This window comes from Thalassophryne amazonica, chromosome 19 (assembly GCF_902500255.1).
Source record: "Thalassophryne amazonica chromosome 19, fThaAma1.1, whole genome shotgun sequence".
NCBI classification, from domain to species: Eukaryota; Metazoa; Chordata; class Actinopteri; order Batrachoidiformes; family Batrachoididae; genus Thalassophryne; species Thalassophryne amazonica.
In genome coordinates, this window is record NC_047121.1 from 57,035,983 (window position 1) to 57,056,974 (window position 20,992).

The 20,992-nt window shown below is 43.2% G+C and overlaps 2 protein-coding genes and 1 long non-coding RNA gene across 6 annotated transcripts in view; 1 reads left to right on the top strand and 2 right to left on the bottom strand.

The window, feature by feature from the left end:
• dnajc17 (DnaJ (Hsp40) homolog, subfamily C, member 17) overlaps positions 1–20,992 on the top strand; it is an 81,578-nt gene that overhangs the window by 50,794 nt on the left and 9,792 nt on the right. Inside the window, exon 11 of one of the 4 annotated variants that reach the window (XM_034195245.1) lies at positions 5,817–5,858. The exons of the other annotated variants lie outside the window; for them this stretch is intronic. Within the exon in view, the coding sequence (XP_034051136.1) occupies positions 5,817–5,843 (27 nt within the window). The 3' untranslated portion in view covers positions 5,844–5,858. Of the gene's footprint in view, positions 1–5,816; positions 5,859–20,992 lie in introns of those variants that run through there. 4 annotated transcript variants of the gene reach the window in all.
• LOC117532025 lies at positions 1,833–17,600 on the bottom strand. The gene is made up of 3 exons (XR_004566766.1): positions 17,590–17,600; positions 15,261–15,266; positions 1,833–2,420 (listed from the first exon to the last, which is right to left on the bottom strand). It is a non-coding gene; the product is annotated as an uncharacterized LOC117532025 (long non-coding RNA).
• On the bottom strand, positions 2,469–14,238 carry LOC117532024 (cdc42 effector protein 2). Its single transcript, XM_034195246.1, has 3 exons — positions 13,686–14,238; positions 5,901–6,643; positions 2,469–5,804 (listed from the first exon to the last, which is right to left on the bottom strand). Exon 2 carries the CDS (start codon positions 6,527–6,529, stop codon positions 5,915–5,917), a length of 615 nt encoding a protein of 204 aa, XP_034051137.1. The 5' UTR covers positions 6,530–6,643; positions 13,686–14,238; the 3' UTR covers positions 2,469–5,804; positions 5,901–5,914.

Below are 20,992 nucleotides of genomic sequence, written 5' to 3' on the forward strand. Positions count from 1 at the left end.
TTTTTTATGAAACCCATTATAGCGGGTTTAGAACCTAGATGGATGATGTTGTAATATTCAAACACTTGTGTGCGATTGTACGCGTTCTTGTTATTGCAAGCTTGCTGTGTGAGTTGGTCCGTTATTGTTTGTGTCTTTTCTGGTTCAAGTGTGCTCTACTGGATTTGATTACCCACAATGCTTTGAGGGGCAGAGCTGCTGTATCGCTCTCCCAGAGCAGCTGCAGTCCTACCTGAGCGGGTGATCAGTCCGATCCTGGTGGTTAGAGGTTCCAGGTCCTTCTGTTGCTTTTTCAGTGCCGCGGTCAGATCCTGAGTACTGACCTCTCCTGACTGTCAGGGACTGGTACCATCCAGGTGTGGAGCCTGTTCTTGGATGAACCCAGGGAGGCGGACAGGAGCATCTCAGCTGGGTTTAGTTTTAATTTGTCATTTAGAACAGTGGGATCTGTTCTGAAGTCTGTTCTACATGTTTACTTACCTGACTCAGGTGTATTCCGCCAATCAGCAGCTGGTGACACCAAATTTGTCCAATCCCCTGCTGATGCTGTTCATATTATTTGTTGCTGTGAAATGGTCGCGTGCTCTAAAATGCACCCTGTCATATTGTGTATAGCTCGTTATTTAAAGCTATTTTAACTTCACGTCAAAAAGACAGAGATTCTGACATGAAGTTGTGCAGCGTGTCGCTTGTTCTTTAATTGGAACGGAGCTGGTGAATTGCTCGTGGGTGAGTGGCGGTTCCTGATAGAAAGCATGAGTTCCCTTTAAGTGAAATAATAAGCAGTGGTCTTACATTAATTGTAGGTTTTGTGGTCATGGAAACTATGTGGTGCTGTGCTGCAGAGGTAAATACTTGATGCATCACAGTGAATTTTTTTTTTTTGCATGTGGGAATTCCACACAGTCTGACTAATAATTCATATTTCATGACCCGCAACATGTAGAACCTGGATCACGCCAGATGCCATTTTCACAGCTCTGAATAAGTGATGCCATCGAGAATCACCACGCAGTGGTTTATGTTTCGTTGTGCGCTTCAGTGCGTTTGTCGTGGAGGTTTTTCTGTGTCTGCTTCTTACATCAACGGGCCCTTGTGGGCTTGTCACGACACAAACCAGATGCAGCACATCAGCTATTCTGGAATTGTTTTTCCAGTGTTGAAGAGCAGTGCACACTTACCTAAAAGGGTTTGAGTCTGGAACAAATGTACTGTATGTTGGCATCATTGACCTGAGCCTGACCGGAAATAACTGACCATTAGCAGTTGTCAGGCCAGAAAGGAGCAGATGATGTTTATTACAGGTTATTGGCTTGAGGCCCGTAGTGTTGAACGTGTACATGAGGTTGTGTGTGTGTAAAGTTATACCCAGCGGAAAAAAAATCACAATTTGATGAGTGAAAATTCTCCTCACAGATGTCATTTTATTATTTTTTTATTGAACCCTGATTTACCAGAAGTTTGTTGTGAATCTCAAAACTGACAGTTCCACTGCATTTTGAATCTAGCATAAAATTATCATACAACATTAATTATAATAAAAATAACAGTATGTTTTATCATCTGAAGGTCCAGAGATGCTTGAAACAATTTAGAAAACAAATAATCATTAACTTAAAACATTTTGTTAACCATTACAACCAAATAATGAACTCACAGCTCAAGAACCAGGCTTTGATCATGTGAAGGCTTTGATCCCACCAAGCCTTTCACACTGAAGGCCAAGGCATGAATATATATATATATATATATATATATATATATATATATATATATATATATATATATATATATATTAGCACCATGCATAGATGAAGATTAATAGCAGAAAAGAGACCTAAAAGTTTAGTTTGACATCCAAAATGTTTATATTATGAAAGTAATCTAAAAAAAACGTTCCAGTAAAAGTAGTATTGTATGTTGTACCGATTGTTTGGTACCTAAATTGAATTTACAAAAAAAAAAAAAACATTATTCCATATGCATTGAAAATGCCTTAAATTTTCTTCAGATGACCAAACCATTGAATCATTGAGGTCAAAGCCTGGAAAACCATGAGCCTTAAGGTCAAGGGTGGGCATTAAACCACTGCCTCAGAATTTTTTTATTTTTTATTTTTGTAGTTCTACTGTCACCTGCCAACACAGACATGACAATTACTCTGTAACAAAATGATGGAGAATACCTGATCAAATACAACCTGTTTCAGATGACCAAACCATTGAATCATTGAGGTCAAAGCCTGGAAAACCATGAGCCTTAAGGTCAAGGGTGGGCATTAAACCACTGCCTCAGAATTTTTATTTTTTTTATTTTTGTAGTTCTACTGTCACCTGCCAACGCAGACATGACAATTACTCTGTAACAAAATGATGGAGAATACCTGATCAAATACAACCTGTTATTCTCATTTCAGAAGACTTTTAAGAGTCGAAATGTTCTTTTTGAAGATGATTAGTACTTAGATGTTTTTGTGGTGAGAATGTCGTCATTGCAGATATTGTCCTTTGAGTGGTGACACTGAGCAAAAAGGCAGCAGCAGCTGTAATGTTTGGTAAAGACCAAATTACTAACATGTAAAATTGCTCCTAATCTGCAACTTTTGCTGTTGTTTTCTGTTTTTGAATGAGTTTCTGTTGATATTGGTGGAAATTGTTCTTAAATTTTATACTGGGAGCAAATCAGAAGTCTTATTCCTGATCTAGTCCATGGAACCGAGCAGGTTTTTGGGACCATTTAAGGGGACTACTTATAATCCAGCCTCAGTGCACCATGACTCAGACAAATGTATGGTGGCCATCCAGGGTGGCAGCTGGGGATCAGTGAAGAATTACACAGGAGTCAAAATTTAAAAATGCTCCAATCATATTAAAAAGTACAACACATTGTTTGTGTGATCATACAGATTTCAAAAAGGTATAGTTTGAACTATCTGTATGACTGAATATTATGGTGTAAAAACAGCAAAAATGGTGAGAAAGGTAAGTTTGTTTATCCATTTAAGTAATATTGTCTGTACCTGTTCACAAATTCTAATTTTTGATCCTGTCGGTAGAACTCAGGATCGTGGCCGATGAGACTTACCGTGTCCGCGGGCAGGCTCCTAACTTTTAAAACACAAAAGAAATGTCAGTCCATCATGGTGTATAACCCATTTTAAACAAGGACTCAAAAAATGTCAGTGTGAGCGATTCTGTCCACAATACCACAGTTCCTGGAATTTGAAAGACGTTTACTTTCTTAAAAGTATTTCACAATGTCTTGCCATTTAAAAAAAAAAAAAAAAAAATCCATAGCAGATACGGCCTACTGACATCGTTCTTGTGTTCGGTCAAACATAGACGTCTACTGCTGAAGGCCAGACACTTGTGGTTCGTGACCCGCAAGAGGCTTTGGAATTCCATGGGATACTTCCTGGCAGACGATACCCCCCCCCCCAGGCTGCAGGGAAATAGCCTAGATTGTCTGTACAAGTACAAATCTCACTGTGTGTGTGTGTGTGTGTTTCTCGCGTGTCTGGGTTTTTTGGCTCAGAAGGTAATGTTTAAACGCTCATCAGACATTTAGCTGGAGTAATGGACGTCTCTGGTCGTCCTCCCTCGACGCCCCCCCCCCGTGCATGTGGAAGTATCGCCTTACCCTTTACCACTCTCCACTTCTTGTGCGCCGCTCTGGTGAGTGGTGGCGTCTGATTTGCAGCTAAGAAAACAAGCTTCTTTGGCGCTTCTCTCTGAGGTCTTGGACCTGTGGCTTAGCTTGGTTTCCAGCCCAACCTGCCACCGCTGGCTGGCTTTTATTGGAAGCAGAGCTAAGTGTTTGTTTTCGCTGCGTTGTTGGGAATGAGAGATGGGGGGGGTACCTTGGTCTACCTTTGAGTGGGGCCTCTGGGATGCGTGCGGAGGAAAAATTGCCCTCTGCACACAATGGATTGGCAAGCACGCCGAGAGCCAAGACACCACAGCTCGAGGACCTTGGACTGCAGCCGCAGCTTTGCTTTCCTTAAACACAACACTCTTAAGTCTTAACAGCCGTCGTCGGCTCTGTGCACAGACGCCCGGGGGATTGTAACAGCCAGTAAAGAGGGTCCAGCTCGGGTTTTAGCGTCTGTGCATGCCGGTTACACCGTGCCGTTCTCTGCACGCGGCATAAAGCCATGCATCTTATTTGTGACTCTCTCATAAACAAAATAAAAAGAAAACCCATTGAGACAGAATCTTCCCAGTGTTTGAGGTGGAGTAGATTTACATCCGTGAAGCCGGAGGTGCTGCCCGCGCACCGTTATGTTTGGAATAGTGCAGAACATGAAGAGTGCTGCTTTATGTGCTTTTTGTTTTTCTTCTTTATGCATAAAATCTGCCAAACAAAGAAACAGAATGGAACCTTAAAGGTCCAGAGTCTTCTGGTTGTCCAGCTGTAATAGTGCTGAGGGGCCTGTGAAGGGGGCGCTGTTTCACCAAACTCTAAATAACATTTGACCCAGGAGGAATGATTTTTTTTTTTTTTTTTTTTTACACCTGGAAAATCTGGATATAGTCAAAATTTTAATAATTAGTATTGTGACCTTGAGACTACCTTTTCACCAAAGTTCAAGTCCATGCATTGCAAGGTTTTTTTTTTTTTCCCTTTTCCAAAAACATCCATCGCAGAGATGTAAGTAACAGGCATTTAAAACTAGTGTTTTGTAACAGAAGCTTAATTAAACTTCATCTCTGCATCATGTTGACTTTTTTTCTCCTTGTTAATGTCCCATTCAGGTTCAGCATTTCAGCAGTATTTTGGTTACTATGCTGTCACACGATATTTCATGTGAGCAAAATGACTTCAGCTGTACTGACATGATTGTCATCAGAGTTGGTCCATGCATTCTGCGTAGTGATTCCCGTGGTTATCAAACTTGGTATTAGTGTCCAGTATATTGGCCCCAAGAACCCTGTTGATTTGGGGCTCTAAAAGTCAAAGGTCACTGGGGAGGGAGTGTACATTGTAAATTACCTTGAGTGCAATATCATCTTGCCTAATGACCTCATCGTCACTAAACTCTGTATGTGTCACGGAAAGAAGCCTATTGCTTTTGGGGTCAAAAGGTCAAAATCAGTGAAAGACTTCTGGCAGCACCCTGACATCGGGGTGAATGTGAGGCATTATTTGTAAAGCGCTTTGAGCGTCTGATGCAGATAGAAAAGCGCTATATAAATGCAGTCCATTTACCATTTGTTTGTAGACATTTCAAATGTGCCTAACTCAATGACACCCACATGGACATCTGTCACAACCCCTTTAATTTTTCCCATAAATTAATGATTGACACACAAAACCACCATTAAACATACTGTGACGATGACAGTGACCACGACATGACCTCTGATCCTGATTGGAAGCTGCTGGGCTGTCTCTACCCACATCCTAAATGACTTACTGAAAAGGCGTTTGTACGATCCGTTGTGGTCGTGAAATGAACAGCAAGGTAGTTTATTTTGAAAATGTCCGGTTTCTTGGTAAATCTCACCCACCAGGATCAGGAGTGAGAACCTGGTTGTGATTTGTGGAAGGCTGATGTGACCGTCACCAAACTGATTTCAGGGCTGGAATGTGTAAAATGCTTTTAAAAAAAAAAGTAATATTGAGTCAACGTGAACTTAACTGCACCTGTGTGTTTTGTGTCATTTAGATCCAAACTTTTTGACTCTTCCAAATACAGGTTCCTGTTGTTACCCTTTAGAGATGCTTTGTTTTAAATGATTGGGAACATCAGGACTGGACTGTCCCTGTTTGGTTCTCAGGATCACTGACAGGCTGTTTTTCTGATCTGACTGTAGAACCGTCACTGTGGCCTTGAGGTCTGAGCGGTTTCCCCCCACAGGACGTCTGAGGGGTTCCATGGTCCAATCTGCTCTCTGCAGATGTCTCTCGTAGTTTAATAGTGGAGCTTGTCCATCACCTGGAGAACATCGTCCAGGATGGAAGGCCCCAGGTCAAGGCTGAATGAAAAGCATGTGTCCTCGTCCTGATGTCCATCAATTTTGTCAGGGGTTACTGTAGACTCTCCGTTCATCCCTGAACTTAGAGTACCATTTGTAGGACTCTGAAGACTACCAGCAGGATCCCCTCTATGACCTGCAACCTCCTTTTCCATATCTTTCTTGCCGCCTTTGTTGTCCAGCAGTGGCATTGAGGTGCAATTTGTTGTCCTACATGAAGTGCTGCGCTGGGGACTCACCGTCCAATTGGGGCCCTTTGAAGGCTCAGTCTCATCCAGTTTGAGACGAGGAGGCTTGGGCGGCGGTGAGCAGGACAGGAAGACGTTCTGCTCGCTCTGGAAGCTTTGCAGAAGCAGGCTGTGGCCCTTTTTTAGGATGGACAGGTCTCCGAAGCTGTCAGTATTGGCGTCATTGCCAATGTGCGTGATGTGGCGGAAATCGGCCAGCGGAAGGCTAATCATGTCGACAGAAAGAATGTCTCTGTGCTTGGCATCTCTGCTTGGCCAACGAGCTGACTGGTGTTTTCTGTGCAGCGACGTTCTCATCGACATCTCTGCAGATGCGGTGGAGCAGATTACAGCACGTTTCTTCTGTATCCACGGAAGTCTTCGTATCACCGTCAGTTAATCCTTAGCGTGTGGCTCATCTTCAAACCGGAACATCACCTAAAAGACAACAGGAGAGGGAATTCACAGTTTACAAAACATGCAAAAACAAAAAAAACAAAAACAGTAAACGGTGTGACGCTTCTGCAAAACGGAATTTCAGGTGACTCCTTTGATCCAGGTTATTTCATGGAGCTCTATGGGCATTAAAAATGGGATTCCAAATGATCCATTCTTTCTGCCCTGATAGAACATTCCTTGGGAATGTAATTTTGTTCTGATAGGTTTTCAGTCATCCAGGCTTTTCTCTCCTGATCTTATGAAGCCATGTGGTACTCGTGTTTGTAATTGAATACCAGATGTTGAAATTGGATCACATCAGTCAGCTTTGATTTTAATCGACAGCCATTATTCCAAGGCTGCACCTGCTCCGCCTTCATTTTGCTTTTATGAAATTCTGTAAGATTTGGCAGCTCGGGATCATTCCAACAGTGCTTTGAAGTGTTTTTCTAATTATTTACTTCTAACATCACAGTCTCTTCTCATAAATTCAGACATGTTCTGGAGAGTTGTCTTCCTAAGGACTCCGTTAGCCAACTTAAGACTTCCGGGAACAACTGCTATCCGGTGCATTGTGTCTCTTTTGTTTTAGAAGAGCAGGAGTTGTTCTGTTAGAAATCATCACAGTTTGAATTTGGAACACATGTTTCTGTTTCTGAAAAACACAGTTAGCACGTAGCCCTCCCAAATAGAAGGTTGTCGGTTCAAGGCCACCCATGTTCTGATGTCCATGTGTATGTGGAGCTGCATCTACAGTAAACATTAGTGGTGTGAGACTAAACCGACTGAAATTTAAAGTTCAACTGTATTAGAAAAACCTTTGAGTCAGCTTTTATGTATTTATATGTACATACACTCAACAAAAAATATAAACTCAACACTTTTGGTTTTGCTCCCATTTTGTATGAGATGAACTCAAAGATCTAAAACTTTTTCCACATACACAATATCACCATTTCCCTCTAATATTGTTCACAAACCAGTCTAAATCTGTGATAGTGAGCACTTCTCCTTTGTTGAGATAATCCATCCCACCTCACAGGTGTGCCATATCAAGATGCTGATGAGACACTATGATTAGTGCACAGGTATGCCTTAGACTGCCCACAATAAAAGGCCACTCTGAAAGGTGCAGTTTTATCACACAGCACAATGCCACAGATGTCGCAAGATTTGAGGGAGCGTGCAATTGGCATGCTGACAGCAGGAATGTCAACCAGAGCTGTTGCTCATGTATTGAATGTTCATTTCTCTACCATAAGCCGTCTCCAAAGGCGTTTCAGAGAATTTGGCAGTACATCCAACCAGCCTCACAACCGCAGACCACGTGTAACCACACCAGCCCAGGACCTCCACATCCAGCATGTTCACCTCCAAGATCGTCTGAGACCAGCCACTCAGACAGCTGCTGAAACAATCGGTTTGCATAACCAAAGAATTTCTGCACAAACTGTCAGAAACCGTCTCAGGGAAGCTCATCTGCATGCTCGTCGTCCTCATCGGGGTCTCGACCTGACTCCAGTTCGTCGTCGTAACCGACTTGAGTGGGCAGATGCTCACATTTGCTGGCGTTTGGCACGTTGGAGAGGTGTTCTCTTCACGGATGAATCCCGGTTCACACTGTCCAGGGCAGATGGCAGACAGCGTGTGTGGCGTCGTGTGGGTGAGCGGTTTTCTGATGTCAATGTTGTGGATCGAGTGGCCCATGGTGGCGGTGGGGTTATGGTATGGGCAGGCGTCTGTTATGGACGAAGAACACAGGTGCATTTTATTGATGGCATTTTGAATGCACAGAGATACCGTGACGAGATCCTGAGGCCCATTGTTGTGCCATACATCCAAGAACATCACCTCATGTTGCCGCAGGATAATGCACGGCCCCATGTTGCAAGGATCTGTACACAATTCTTGGAAGCTGAAAATGTCCCAGTTCTTGCATGGCCGGCATACTCACCGGACATGTCACCCATTGAGCATGTTTGGGATGCTCTGGACCGGCGTATACGACAGCGTGTACCAGTTCCTGCCAATATCCAGCAACTTCGCACAGCCATTGAAGAGGAGTGGACCAACATTCCACAGACCACAATTGACAACCTGATCAACTCTATGCGAAGGAGATGTGTTGCACTGCATGAGGCAAATGGTGGTCACACCAGATACTGACTGGTATCCCCGCCCCAATAAAACAAACCTGCACCTTTCAGAGTGGCCTTTTATTGTGGACAGTCTAAGGCACACCTGTGCACTAATCATGGTGTCTAATCAGCATCTTGGTATGGCACACCTGTAAGGTGGGATGGATTATCTCAGCAAAGGAGAAGTGCTCACTATCACAGATTTAGACTGGTTTGTGAACAATATTTGAGGGAAATGGTGATATTGTGTATGTGGAAAAAGTTTTAGATCTTTGAGTTCATCTCATACAAAATGGGAGCAAAACCAAAAGTGTTGCATTTATATTTTTGTTGAGTGTACATACGTCTTCAACTGTTTATCCGGGATCGGGTCGCGGGGGCAGCAGCTCTAGCAGAGGATCCCAAACTTCCCTTTCCTGGCCCACATTAACCACCTCTGACTGGAGGATAACAAGGGGTTCCCAAGGCCAATGTGGAGATATAATCTTTCCACGTAGTCCTGGGTCTTCCCCAGGGTCTCCTCCCAGCTGGACGTGCCTGGAACACCTCCCTAGGGAGGCGCCCAGGGGGCATCCTTACTAGATGCCCCAACCACCTCAGCTGGCTCCTTTCAGTGCAAAGGAGCAGTGGCTCTACTCTGAGCTCCTCACAGATGGTGAGCTTCTCACCTTATCTCTAAGGGAGACACCAGCCACCCCCCCGAGGAAACCCACTTCAGCCGCTTGTACCCACCATCTAGTTCTTTCGGTCCTGACCCAACCCTCATGACCATAGGTGAGAGTAGGAACGAAGATTGACCAGTAGATCGAGACCTTCACCTTTTGGCTTATCTCCCTTTTCGTCACAACAGTACGGTAGAGCGAACGCAGCACCGACCCTGCTGCACCAATTCTCCAGCCAATCTCACGCTCCATTGTCCCCTCACTTGTGAACAAGACCCCGAGGTAGTTGAACTCCTTCACTTGGGGCAAGACCTCATTTCCTACTCAGAGTAGGCAATCCATCGGTTTCCTGCTGAGAATCATGACCTCAGATTTAGAGGTGCTAATCCTTATCCCAGCTGCTTTGTACTCGGTTGTGAACCCATCCGGTGAGTGTTGGAGGTCACAGGCCGATGAAGCTAACAGGACCACATCATCTGCAAAAAGCAGTGATGAGACCCCAAGCCCACCAAACTGAAGACCCCCCCCCCCCGACTGCACCTTGATATCCTCTCCATGAATTTCACAAACAGGATTGGTGACAAGGCACAGCCCTTGAGGAGGCCAACCCCCACCAGACAGGAGTCCGACTTACTGACGAGAACGCGAACACAGCTCTCGCTTTGCAATTACAGGGCCCTGGATGGCCCTGAGAAGGGACCCCTCACTCCATACTCCCGCAGCACCTCCCACAGTATCTCCCGGGGTACCTGATCATACGCCTTCTCCAAGTCCAAGGAGCACATGTAGACTGGATGGGCATACTCCCGGGCCCCCTCCAGGATCCTGTGAGAGTGAAGAGCTGGTCGGTTGTTCTGAGGTTCAACTATCAGCCAAACCCTCCCTTCCAGCACCCTGGAGTAGATTTTACCAGGGAGGCTGAGTAGTGTGATGCCCCTGTAATTGGCGTGCACACCCTCTAGTCCCCTTTTTTTTTAAATATGGGGCCACCACCCCAGTTTGCCACTCCTTAGGCACTGTCCCAGACTTGAACGCAATGTTGAAGAGACATCTCATCGAAGACAGTCTCTATGTGTGTCATTTTAAATTAAATTTGTTTTCCAACGGTTTCTTTGGCCTATAAATCTGTGAATGGCTGGACTTCTTTAAAGCTTGACAGATGCATTGAGTGGTGGGTGGACAAACCATCCTCACAACAGTACTAGTCCGTGGACCAGATAGCTTGGTCACAACCACCCTGGCTGATAAATCTTTTGATATGGTGTTTTAGTCTAAAAGGGACGTGAAAAAAGTATGGTGATCATCCCAGGGTGGCATGGCTTGAAATTTAAATATGCTCCAATCCTATGTACACCACATTATTTGTCTGAGCATAGAGATTCCAAAAAGGTATAGTTTGGACTATCTAAGACTGGATGTTATGGGGTAAAAACTACACAAAAGGACAATTTTAGTTAGTATGTAGGTCAAAATGTAAAGTTGCACCAGTTTTGGTATAAAAGTTGATCCACATTATTGTTTGAGGCAGTAGGATTAATAAATGGCATAGTTTTAGACTGTGTTGAATGTTTGGGCTCCAACGGAAAGGTCAAACAAGGTCGACATACACTGGATTCTGTGTTACTCCAGAATGTTATAACTAAGCAGACAGATGGTACAAACTGTTCCATTTTAGAGCCTTATTCACTCAACCAATACTTTGTATCACTTTGTACCAAAATTGAGGCAGCTTTAAATTTTGACCCCGTGTAATCCTTCATTGACCTCTACCTGGCTACAGCTACCACCCCGGGATAGCTACCATACGTTTTTCAAGTCCCTTTAGATAAGTGACCAAAATGCCATAGAAACAGATAAGTGAAAACTTCTACACTATTAAGGATAACAAAACATGCCAGACTTCATTTGACGTTAGAAAAATTAGCTGGCAGCTGTGAGTCACATGCAGTTACATGGATGATTTGTCTGTCTGACATTATGACACCATTGGGGCTCATCAAATAGGATCAGGACAGGTCAGGTGACCCAGGAGCCCTCCTCCCCAGCTGTGTCAGGCCTGGGCTCATCCTGTAGTGAAATTTTAATTTGTTGCGCCACATGGTTTGCCATTAGCTCATAGCTCCTCCTCTTGTATGTGAGACGTCACAGCCTAGACTTTATGTTGAGGTTTCTGCCCTTACTTGGTTGCACGTTTCCAGCTTCACCTTTACTTTAACAGACCTCAATACTGTTGAAGGTTTGTGCTTGTGATTGGAACATCATGCCTGACAGGGTTTTTCTCTATATTGTCAATATATGTATTATCAAATATTAATGTCTTCACTTTGATGTACTCTCTGTAATCATGTGTTTGATTCCTGTTCTCTGTTTTTCATATGTACGTATATGCATGTGTGAAAGTTCATGTACCATTATTCCTCTAAGTAATTACTTATTGTCAAAAGCAATCATATACGTTGAATGTTTCAAGTGCATTAAGACTGTCAAACAGTGAGCAGATGATCTTTGACCATTCAATGTGCATATTGTTTATCTAGAATGTCAGACTGGTTGGCTGGGGTCATGATTGGCTAATCGCAGATGTGTAATTTTGATTAATGGTTCAGCCTTGAAGGAGAACATTGTAACCTGACATTGTTATGGAAAGCTTAGGAGACAGGGCTCATATCAATGTAAGACCAGACTTTGTGTCTTTCCATTGTTTTGTGATATCGTCATTCCTATATGCTGTATATAACGATATTCAATAAAAAGGAGAGGCAAATGGGCGGGACCTTTAGGACGGACAACAGTTCTTTCTGAAGGAGCTTCTCGTTTGTCCTCTCCTGTACAGGATAAAGAAATTCAGTGTCTCTTGCGTGATCATTCCTGTGTGTGTAAACTTCAGGTCTAACTCTGAACAACTCTAACAATGCCTAACATCGCTGTGCATGGAGTTACTGTCTTATTAGTAGCACTGGATTTTTGGCTGTTACATTTTATAACTGTCCCAAAGCCACAAACAAAAATATTGGCGTGATTCTTGCGATTCCTTTGGCTTTTGTTTCATTGAAGATATTTCATGCTGTTTTTTTCCTCTACAATGTCATTTCATTTAATATTCATTTATTCCTGTATTTTAGGCCTGCAACACATTCCACAAATAGTTAGGACTCTAAAGCATTTCCCAATTTTTAATGTTTCTATTTCTTCTCACAACACTTTTAAGGTGTTTTGAAGTTGAGGACACCAAGTGATGAAGTGTCTCAGGTCTTATTTTCTCCCAGTCTTCCTGCAAACATGTCTTAAGGTGTGCAACAGTATGGGTTCATCCTAGTTGCACTTTTCATTTCAAAATTCTCCACACATTCTCTATTGGAGACAGGTCAGGACTGCAGGCCAGTCCAGTACTCGGACCATCTTCTTCTGCAGTCATGCCTTTGTAATATGTGCAGAATGTGGTTTTGCATTGTCTTGTTAAAATGCATGGACGCCCCTGGCAAAGATGTCGACTTGCAGGCACCATATGTTGCCCTAAAAAAATAAATGCACATTTCTGCATTAATGCTGCCATCACAGAAGAAAATGACTTTTGCCAAGGTCACTGACAGACTCTGGGTTTTGAGCTTATTGATAATACCGGTCTGGATGATCCTTTCCGTCCCAATTTATGTTTTATTTCAAATTAAGTTCTACTTTTCTCCTATAACTTGCTGGGGGTTTTTTTTCTTTCTTTCTAGATTTTACCTCCACCTTCAGCACTGTAATTGAATGTTTTATTCAGTATGAGGTAACACAATAACACTTTCACCCCTTCCAATAACCCAAATGAAGTTCACGTTCTCATTCTTCCTCTGACGCAGCCTGAGTCACGAACGCTGATGTGTGGATGGTATGAACTGCTTGCTGTCAGCGGGTTTTACGGTCTCCCAAACGGCTCGGTGTTCGTGACTTGAAACACTCACTGTAAATTTGTAAGCCACTGCAGCAAACAGGTTTTGTTGGCCTGTTAAGGTTTTATTGGTGCGTTAGTAGCAGCGGGAGACTGGAGAGTGTGGACACAACCGCATTCCTTTCCAAACATGTCAGTTTGGCCAAGGAGGAGACTTCAGGTTCCAGCTATGTTTCTGCACCGTGTTTGCCGCTCAAACACCGTGCAGATAACCGCCCTTAACGGCGCGCTTTAGATAATCATGGAGGCAACGCTGAGGCAGCAGCAAATCTGAAAGCAGAACAGATCGAGACTGTTTTGTCGGCACTTACCTGTAGGAATGAGCACAGACGAGGTGTTGGAGTCCCGCGCACGTCTGTCGGGTAACTGGTCTGTGTGTGATACCTGCGCAGCCTGACAGGCTCTTCCTCGACATGACGGGACTTGTCGGCTGTTCCAGAGGAGATCTGGCTGCACAGCCTGGAGTTAGAAACATGACAACCTCGTCTCATCTGCAACATGCGCTAAGTTTTTGGATAAAATTCAAAAAAGAAGAGCAGACACAGGCTGGAGACCCTCCCACCCCACCTGGATGACTTATCTTTTGAGTCAGACTTTGATGGGAGCATGTTTCCAGCATCCAAATGAATCATTTGATCTGATTTATTTCATGCTGATTTGAGAGTTTGATAATTATTACAGTAAAGAAACGCACTGGCACGTCGTTGGCTAGATCCACTTCAGTGTCTTCGTTATGTGTCTTCATTAGCACCCCTGAGAAGAGACCTATTCGACATTAGATTTTAAGTGATTAAGAATTCTAATGTATCAACAACTGTAGCGCCACCTGTTCCCAGCACTGCAGTGTGTTAAAGTAAAACAATTGCAAGTTGATTAGAGAGCCTCATTATAATTTAAATAGTTTCTTCTGAATGAATTGCATTGTTAAAATTATTACCGTTTTCATTGTAATGTGCAAAAGTTTTACATAATAATGAAAATCTACTAAATAGCTAATATTTGTCATTAATTCTTTCACTTATAAAAATCCAAAATTTGGTTGAAGTGATGAAAGTAAATCGTGTGTGTGTGTGTGTGTGTGTGTGTGTGTGTGTGTGTGTCTGTGTGTGTGTGTGTATAAGAGTAACGGAATTTCAATTCTCAATATTTCTGTGTATGCATTGCAGATCTGACAGAGTTGACTGGAGTTGATATATATCTACAGTAGTGCTGGGTTGGTTGATCGATTCTCATTTTAATTCCCACAGATCAATTCATACATGCAAAGATTGATTTTTTTTTTCCCCAAAAATAATAAATATATATATATTACACTTCTCGCCAGCGTTATAACAGCATGTCTGTAAAAATTACTCTGCAGTTGGGCCGTTGCACTGTTTCCAGAGGGTGCGTATTAGCCATTTAAAGATGTTAATCATGACTGCTGGGACTGTTGTTGCAGGCAAGAAAAGAGAATCATCCGCTGTTTAATTCACACAGTCGTCCCACCCCCCCCCCCCCCCCCCCCCCCCCCCGTTCCTCATAACGCGCCATTTCCGTGGAACAGCGCACAAAGATTCTGTAGTGTGGACTGTGGGAGCCGTGTTCTCCTGCTGCAGTCAGGACAATGCGGCTATTAGAAAAGTTCTCCTGCTGCAGGAGAACTTAGGAGAACTTCCCCCGCTGCAGAATAACTTTTCTAATAGCCGCATTGTCCTGTTGCTGCGTGCCGCGCAGCGAGTGCTGCAGGCATAGTAATAATGTGTTGTATAACTAGACAATCATGTAACGGCTTAAAAAACAGTTTTAACAACACTAACCCAAATCGAGATCGGATCGTATTGAAATAATCGATTCTGATTCTTAAGAAACGGAATCGAATCAATTCTTGAAATTTGAATTGATACCCAGCTCTAATCTATAGTGCGTGCAGAAAGTATTCACAGCGCTTCACCTTTTCCACATTTTATGTCACAGCCTTATTCCAAAATGGATGAAATTCATTTTTTTTCCTCAAAATTCTACATACAATACCCCACAATGACAATGTGCAAACATTTTGGGGGGGGCGGTCGGTGTAATAGATTTTTTTTGAAGATTTATTAAAAGTTTTAAAAAAGCCTAAGAAATCACACATACATAAAACTGATTCACAATTGTTGCCATGAAGCTCAAAATTGAGCTCAAGTGCCTCCTGTTTCCACTGATCATCCTTGAGATGTTTCTACAGTTTAACTGGAGTCCACCTGGGGTAAATTCAGTTGATTGGACATGATTTGTAAAGACACACACCTGTCTACATATAAGGTCCCACAGTTGACAGTCAGAACACAAACAAAGCATGAAGTCAAAGGAATTCTCTGTAGACCTCAGACAGGATTGTCTCAAAGCACAATCTGGGAAAGGGCACACAAACATTTCTGCTGCTTTGAAGGTCCCAATGAGCACAGTGGACTCCATTATTTGTAAATGGAAGTTCATATCACCAGGACTCTTCCTAGAGCTGGCCGCCCGTCTAAACTGAGCGATCAGGGGAGAAGGCCCTTAGTCAGGGAAGTAACCAAGAACCTGGTGGTCACTCTGTCAGAGCTCCAGGATTCCTCTATGGAGAGAGGAGAACCTTCCAGAAGAACAACCATCTCTGCAGCAATCCACCAATCAGGCCTGTATGGTAAAGTGGCCAGACAGAAACCACTCCTTAGAAAAAGGCACATGGCAGCCTGCCTGGAGTTTACCAAAAGTCACCTGAAGGACTCTCAGACCAGGAGAAACAAAATTCTCTGGTCTGATGAGACAAAGATTGAACTCTTTGGTGTCATGTTTGGAGGAAACCAGGCACCATCCCTACAGTGAAGCATGGTGGTGGCAGCATCATGCTGTGGGGATGTTTTTCAGCAGCAGGAACTGGGAGACTAGTCAGGATTGAGTGAAAGATGAATGCAGCAATCTACAGAGACATTCTGGATGAAAACCTGCTCCAGAGCGCTCTTGACCTCAGACTGGGGTGACATTTTAAGATATCAAAGGAGTGGCTTCAGGACAACTCAAGAATGTCCTTGAGTGGTTCAGCCAGATCCCAGACCTGAATCTGATTGAGCATCTCTGGAGAGATCTGAAAAAGGCTGTGCACCGACACTCCACATCCAACCTGATGGAGCTTGAGAGGTGCTGCAAAGAGGAATGGACCAAACTGCCAAAACATAGGTGCACCAAGCTTGTGGCGTCATATTCAAGAAGACTTGAGGCTGTAATTGCTGCCTAAGTGCTTCAACAAAGTATTGAACAAAGGGTGTGAATCATTATGTACTCGTACATGTGATTTCTTAGTTTTTTTATTTTTAATAAATTTGCATATATATATATATATATATATATATATATATATATAATTTTTTTTTCCTTGTCATTATGGGGTGTTGTGAGTAGCATTTTGAAGGAAAAATGAAAATCATCCATTTTGGAATAAGGTTGTAAAATGACAAAATGTGGAAAAGTGAGGCACTGGATGCACCGTATGTTTGTGCGTGCTCGCATAAGTTGGGGTCTACAAAGTCAGACCGCGTGGTATCTGAAACCACAAGTTAATGAAGTCTACCAAAAAAAATATACAGTATATTATACAGTAGTCTAAATTTTCAGGGTCCACAAATAGACTGTGAGTAAAGTCAAATCACAACTTGCGCATGCACGAGTTAACGGGGTTCACCTGTGTATACTCGTATAATTCAACATTTTATATTATGAGCAGAAAATGAGATTTGTAGCTTCAGTTCTGGAATTGCACAATGTTAAGGAAATTATACAATTAAAATAGGGTTTTTTTATATGACATTGAAGGAAACAAAAGTCAGGTTTTGTCAGGCTCTTGTGTTTGTGTAATATTTTCACATTTTATGATTTGGTCATGTAATTTTCGTTGTTACGACAACACCGGTGAAGTGGTGATTATTTGATTTCAGACAGAAGGTGACTGGTTCAAGGCCCCCTGGGGCACATTCTCCATATACAAGTTCAGCTCCAAAAATTAGAATATTGTGAAAAAGTTGTTTTTCCAGAAAGTGGCAATTTTACATATTCTTCACTCTTTACAGAGAAGCTAAAATGTTTTAACCTTTTTTTTTTTTTTTTTTTTTTTTTTTTATAATTATGGCCCACAGCTCCAAAATTAGACCTGGAGTCATAGTGTGTGTCCATACTGGATCCACCTTAGCAACACCAAACAAAGTGGGAGCAGACAAAAGAAATGTGATATTAAGTGTTTCTCCTCTATTCCACCATCAGTTTTCCCACTATTTCCAACATGTCTGCATGTGGAAAAGTGTTTGTCGGTGGTCATGCACACAAAACCTCTCATCTGTTCTTCCTGCCCTCGGGGTGACGCACAGGGGTAAAACGTCATTCAGTGTAACAGCAGAAGTGACTCTTACCTTTTTTTTCCCTCTTTAAGTCCTCGGAATCGGGCTTTAATTTGTCCGCATTGTCTTCAGATCCACTTTGACTCCAGGAAAGGATTTTCGTTGTCAGGTGTGACGGCGGTATTGCACAGGTAATCCACGTGAGGTCAGAGTACAGCCGGGATCAGGAGGAGGGTTTCTTTTTTCCCCTTTGTAATCATTTTCACATGACGCCACTTTGACTCGTGGGTTTCAGGGCAGCTCTCCTGATTGGTTGGCTGCACCTGTACCCTAGAGAAGGGATGGTGTGTCGCATGAGTTGATGATTTACCAGCTGTGATTGTGAAAGTCTGGACTCTTGGGGGGGGGGCTACCGCACGCAAATCCTTTAACGGACTGAGTGCGAGTGAGCGAGTGTGTCGGCGGGTTCATGCTGCTTGTGTTTGTGGCTGAAAGGACGTTATAGTTAGTGAATAAATGGATCAGTTGTTGGGAGGACAGCAGGGGACACTGGTTTCTAATCTCCATGTCTTTGTCCCTCTGCCCCGCTGACTTCCTGATTTCTGGCCCTCTGTTGGCTCGACTAACCCTCCCGCCTCTCCGTTGTGTAGTCAGAGTACACTAACGCACGCCGGCATGCATGTACAGGCCAGCCCGGTTGCACAAGAAAAGACAACTGTTGCGTTTCCAATTCTCACGCCTGCAGTGTCGTCGCTGCCTCTGGAATGCTGCGCTGAGACTGAAACTGTGAGTGACAAACATTAAATTCTACTTTGGCAGGGTGTGTGCAGAGGTTCGCCATTAGAGCGCATACCTCTGCCGAGGCACAGCTGTTAAAAAAAAAAGAAAAAAAAAAGACAGAAATTTAACTTGAACTCAGAAATATTAAATCCGACCTGGAACAGAGAACGTAAATCCAGGCAAGAAGACACGTTTGCTAAACTGCAGTTTCAGTGTTGTTCTTGAAAGAGAAAACTGCTTTCTCTTTTTTTCCTTTCTCCTCTTTCTTCTTCTCCAGGCTGCTGATTGGCCAACATGCATATACATAATGCTGCATTCACATCTTGACAATAGAAAACCTGCCGTTGGTAGTCATCAAGGCAGAGTCACTAGCGTCTGCAGCAGCGCAGTAGGCCACGGCTTGAAGTGTGGCCATTTTTCATCGTGAACGACATGGACGATAATAATTCTTCGTTAATAGATCCAACAAGGTTTTCGTTGTATTGAAAGAGGAAGCACTGGTCCTGATGGCAGCTTAAAAAGTTTAGACACATTCACACTCTGATTGGCCAAGCGTTTGCGGATGGAGAGTGAAAAGTTGATTAACGTTGATCGGCGCTGAGGTGCTAAATCAACATCAGTTGAGCAACGTTGATGTTTGTCGTGGTCCCAGAGAAATTTTCAACATGCTCAAAATCTTCAACATTCAGAATCCAGAGTGCGCTACCAATGCACTGGCCCAGCGACGGCGAAAGTTGAACTTTGTCTTGCAGGAAGCCAGTGGATCGCTGCCAAACGTTGCGCTGTGCTGAACTACATCGACCTGCGTTGAAAACAGGAAATTTGGACCTCTGGAGCGAGCCTTCTCCAGCGTTTCAGAGATAATTGAGAGTCTGCTACATCGGGCAGCGTCAGTTGCTTCACATCAGAGTGTGAATGGGTCCTAAGACTTTTATGTGGTTACAGAATCATTTCTGTCTGTAGTATCAGACAGATTACTAGATTAAGATTGGGGACTCTGCACTTAAATAATCCACCCTTCACTGTCCTGTTCTGCTGCTTACAGTCAACATGTGAATGTAGCATGCGGGGTTATATCGCCACCTGCTGCTTTGGCATGCTCTTGATAGGGCTGAACAGTGTGTTTACCACAGGTTACAGTCCCGGCCAAAGCCGGTACCCGTATCCAGCCAGGCAGACTGAGACGATGCTTTAGCATTCTTCTGGTCTTTTTCCTCATTTTAAAATGAGATTGTTGGTGGGAGGACAACTAATCTTCAGCACCTGGATCTTCCTTTAATTATTATTATTCCTAAACAGGAATAACGTCACAGTAATCAGTACGCCATCATACGGTGGAACGCCGTCCTCCAGCAGAAATGTGGACCTCTTCTTCTTCTCTGATGTTAAATATGCAGGCTGCGAGGGAAATGGACAAATCTGATCTTTTGCCTTGTTTCAAATTGGTCCAGTAAACAGCAACATGGTGCGTGAGTCAGAGCTTGTGTGCGAGACCAGACACGGATTACTCGCACAAATGAAATTATAACAACATCTAATCAGAACTGACACGGAACGCTTCTGAACTTTTCCTCCTGCTCCGCCCACCTTTAACCACAGAGCTTCTTCCCCGCGCGCAGATGATCTGTGTTATCTGACCTCACGCAACCTGCTGTTCGACCACACTTGGACTCGACTCCGCCAGCGTCATGCCGTGATCTGGGTCTTTTTCTCAGGCTGTGTGGTTGATGGAGCTACGTCGGCCCCACAATCTGAGATGCTACGTGTTTTTGTTGTTTTGGGATAAAAAGTGTTTCCAGATATCGCTTTGACTGGTGTGAGGAGCCCAAACTGAGGCTTTGGCAGATACTTTCTGAGCCTTTGTAGTGTGTTCAATGGGGTCCTCAGAGCTGTCATTCAGAGCAGATTTACAGCGAGAAAAAAGACGCTTCATGTCAAAAAGATTTGTTATAAACAACAACCATAGGACATTGTATAACATCAGGCTTCAGCGTTAAGAACGGTGACATTTTTACTGGTCCTATAGTGGAAGAAAGATGAGTTAAAGGATGAAGCACAACAGAGTCCAATAAGTGCCGTGTTTTCGGGAGTGTAAATAACGGTTCTGCGGCTTATACTCTTACGCGTTTTATGTTCCAAAAAAAAAAATCATGCATTTGTTAATATTGTTGTTAATAATAATAATAGTAATAACTGTTTATATAGGGTTTTCCCAGGAATTAACACACAAAATAAAAGAAACTCCAGTAATAAAAGGACACCAACGATGCACAAAAATCCTAAAGTGCTAAATAAAAAAAATAGTCAAATTGGCTCATGTTTTTATTGCAGCGTTTCCAGCTGTGAGTGTCAGTAGTCTGTGTCCATCTGATGTTTTCTGTTGTTCAAACTGTATCAAATAACGCCCGATACGGTGTCCATCGCATGTTCATCATGATTATTTTTGGAATGTAAAAGTCATCATCCAGAAAAGACGGCAGTGAGGCCTAATATTCTTGTTATGG

Coding starts and splice junctions, on each gene's coding strand:
- LOC117532024 (XM_034195246.1), bottom strand. CDS start 6,529: ATGTCGATGAGAACGTCGCTGCACAGAAAACACCAGTCAGCTCGTTGG.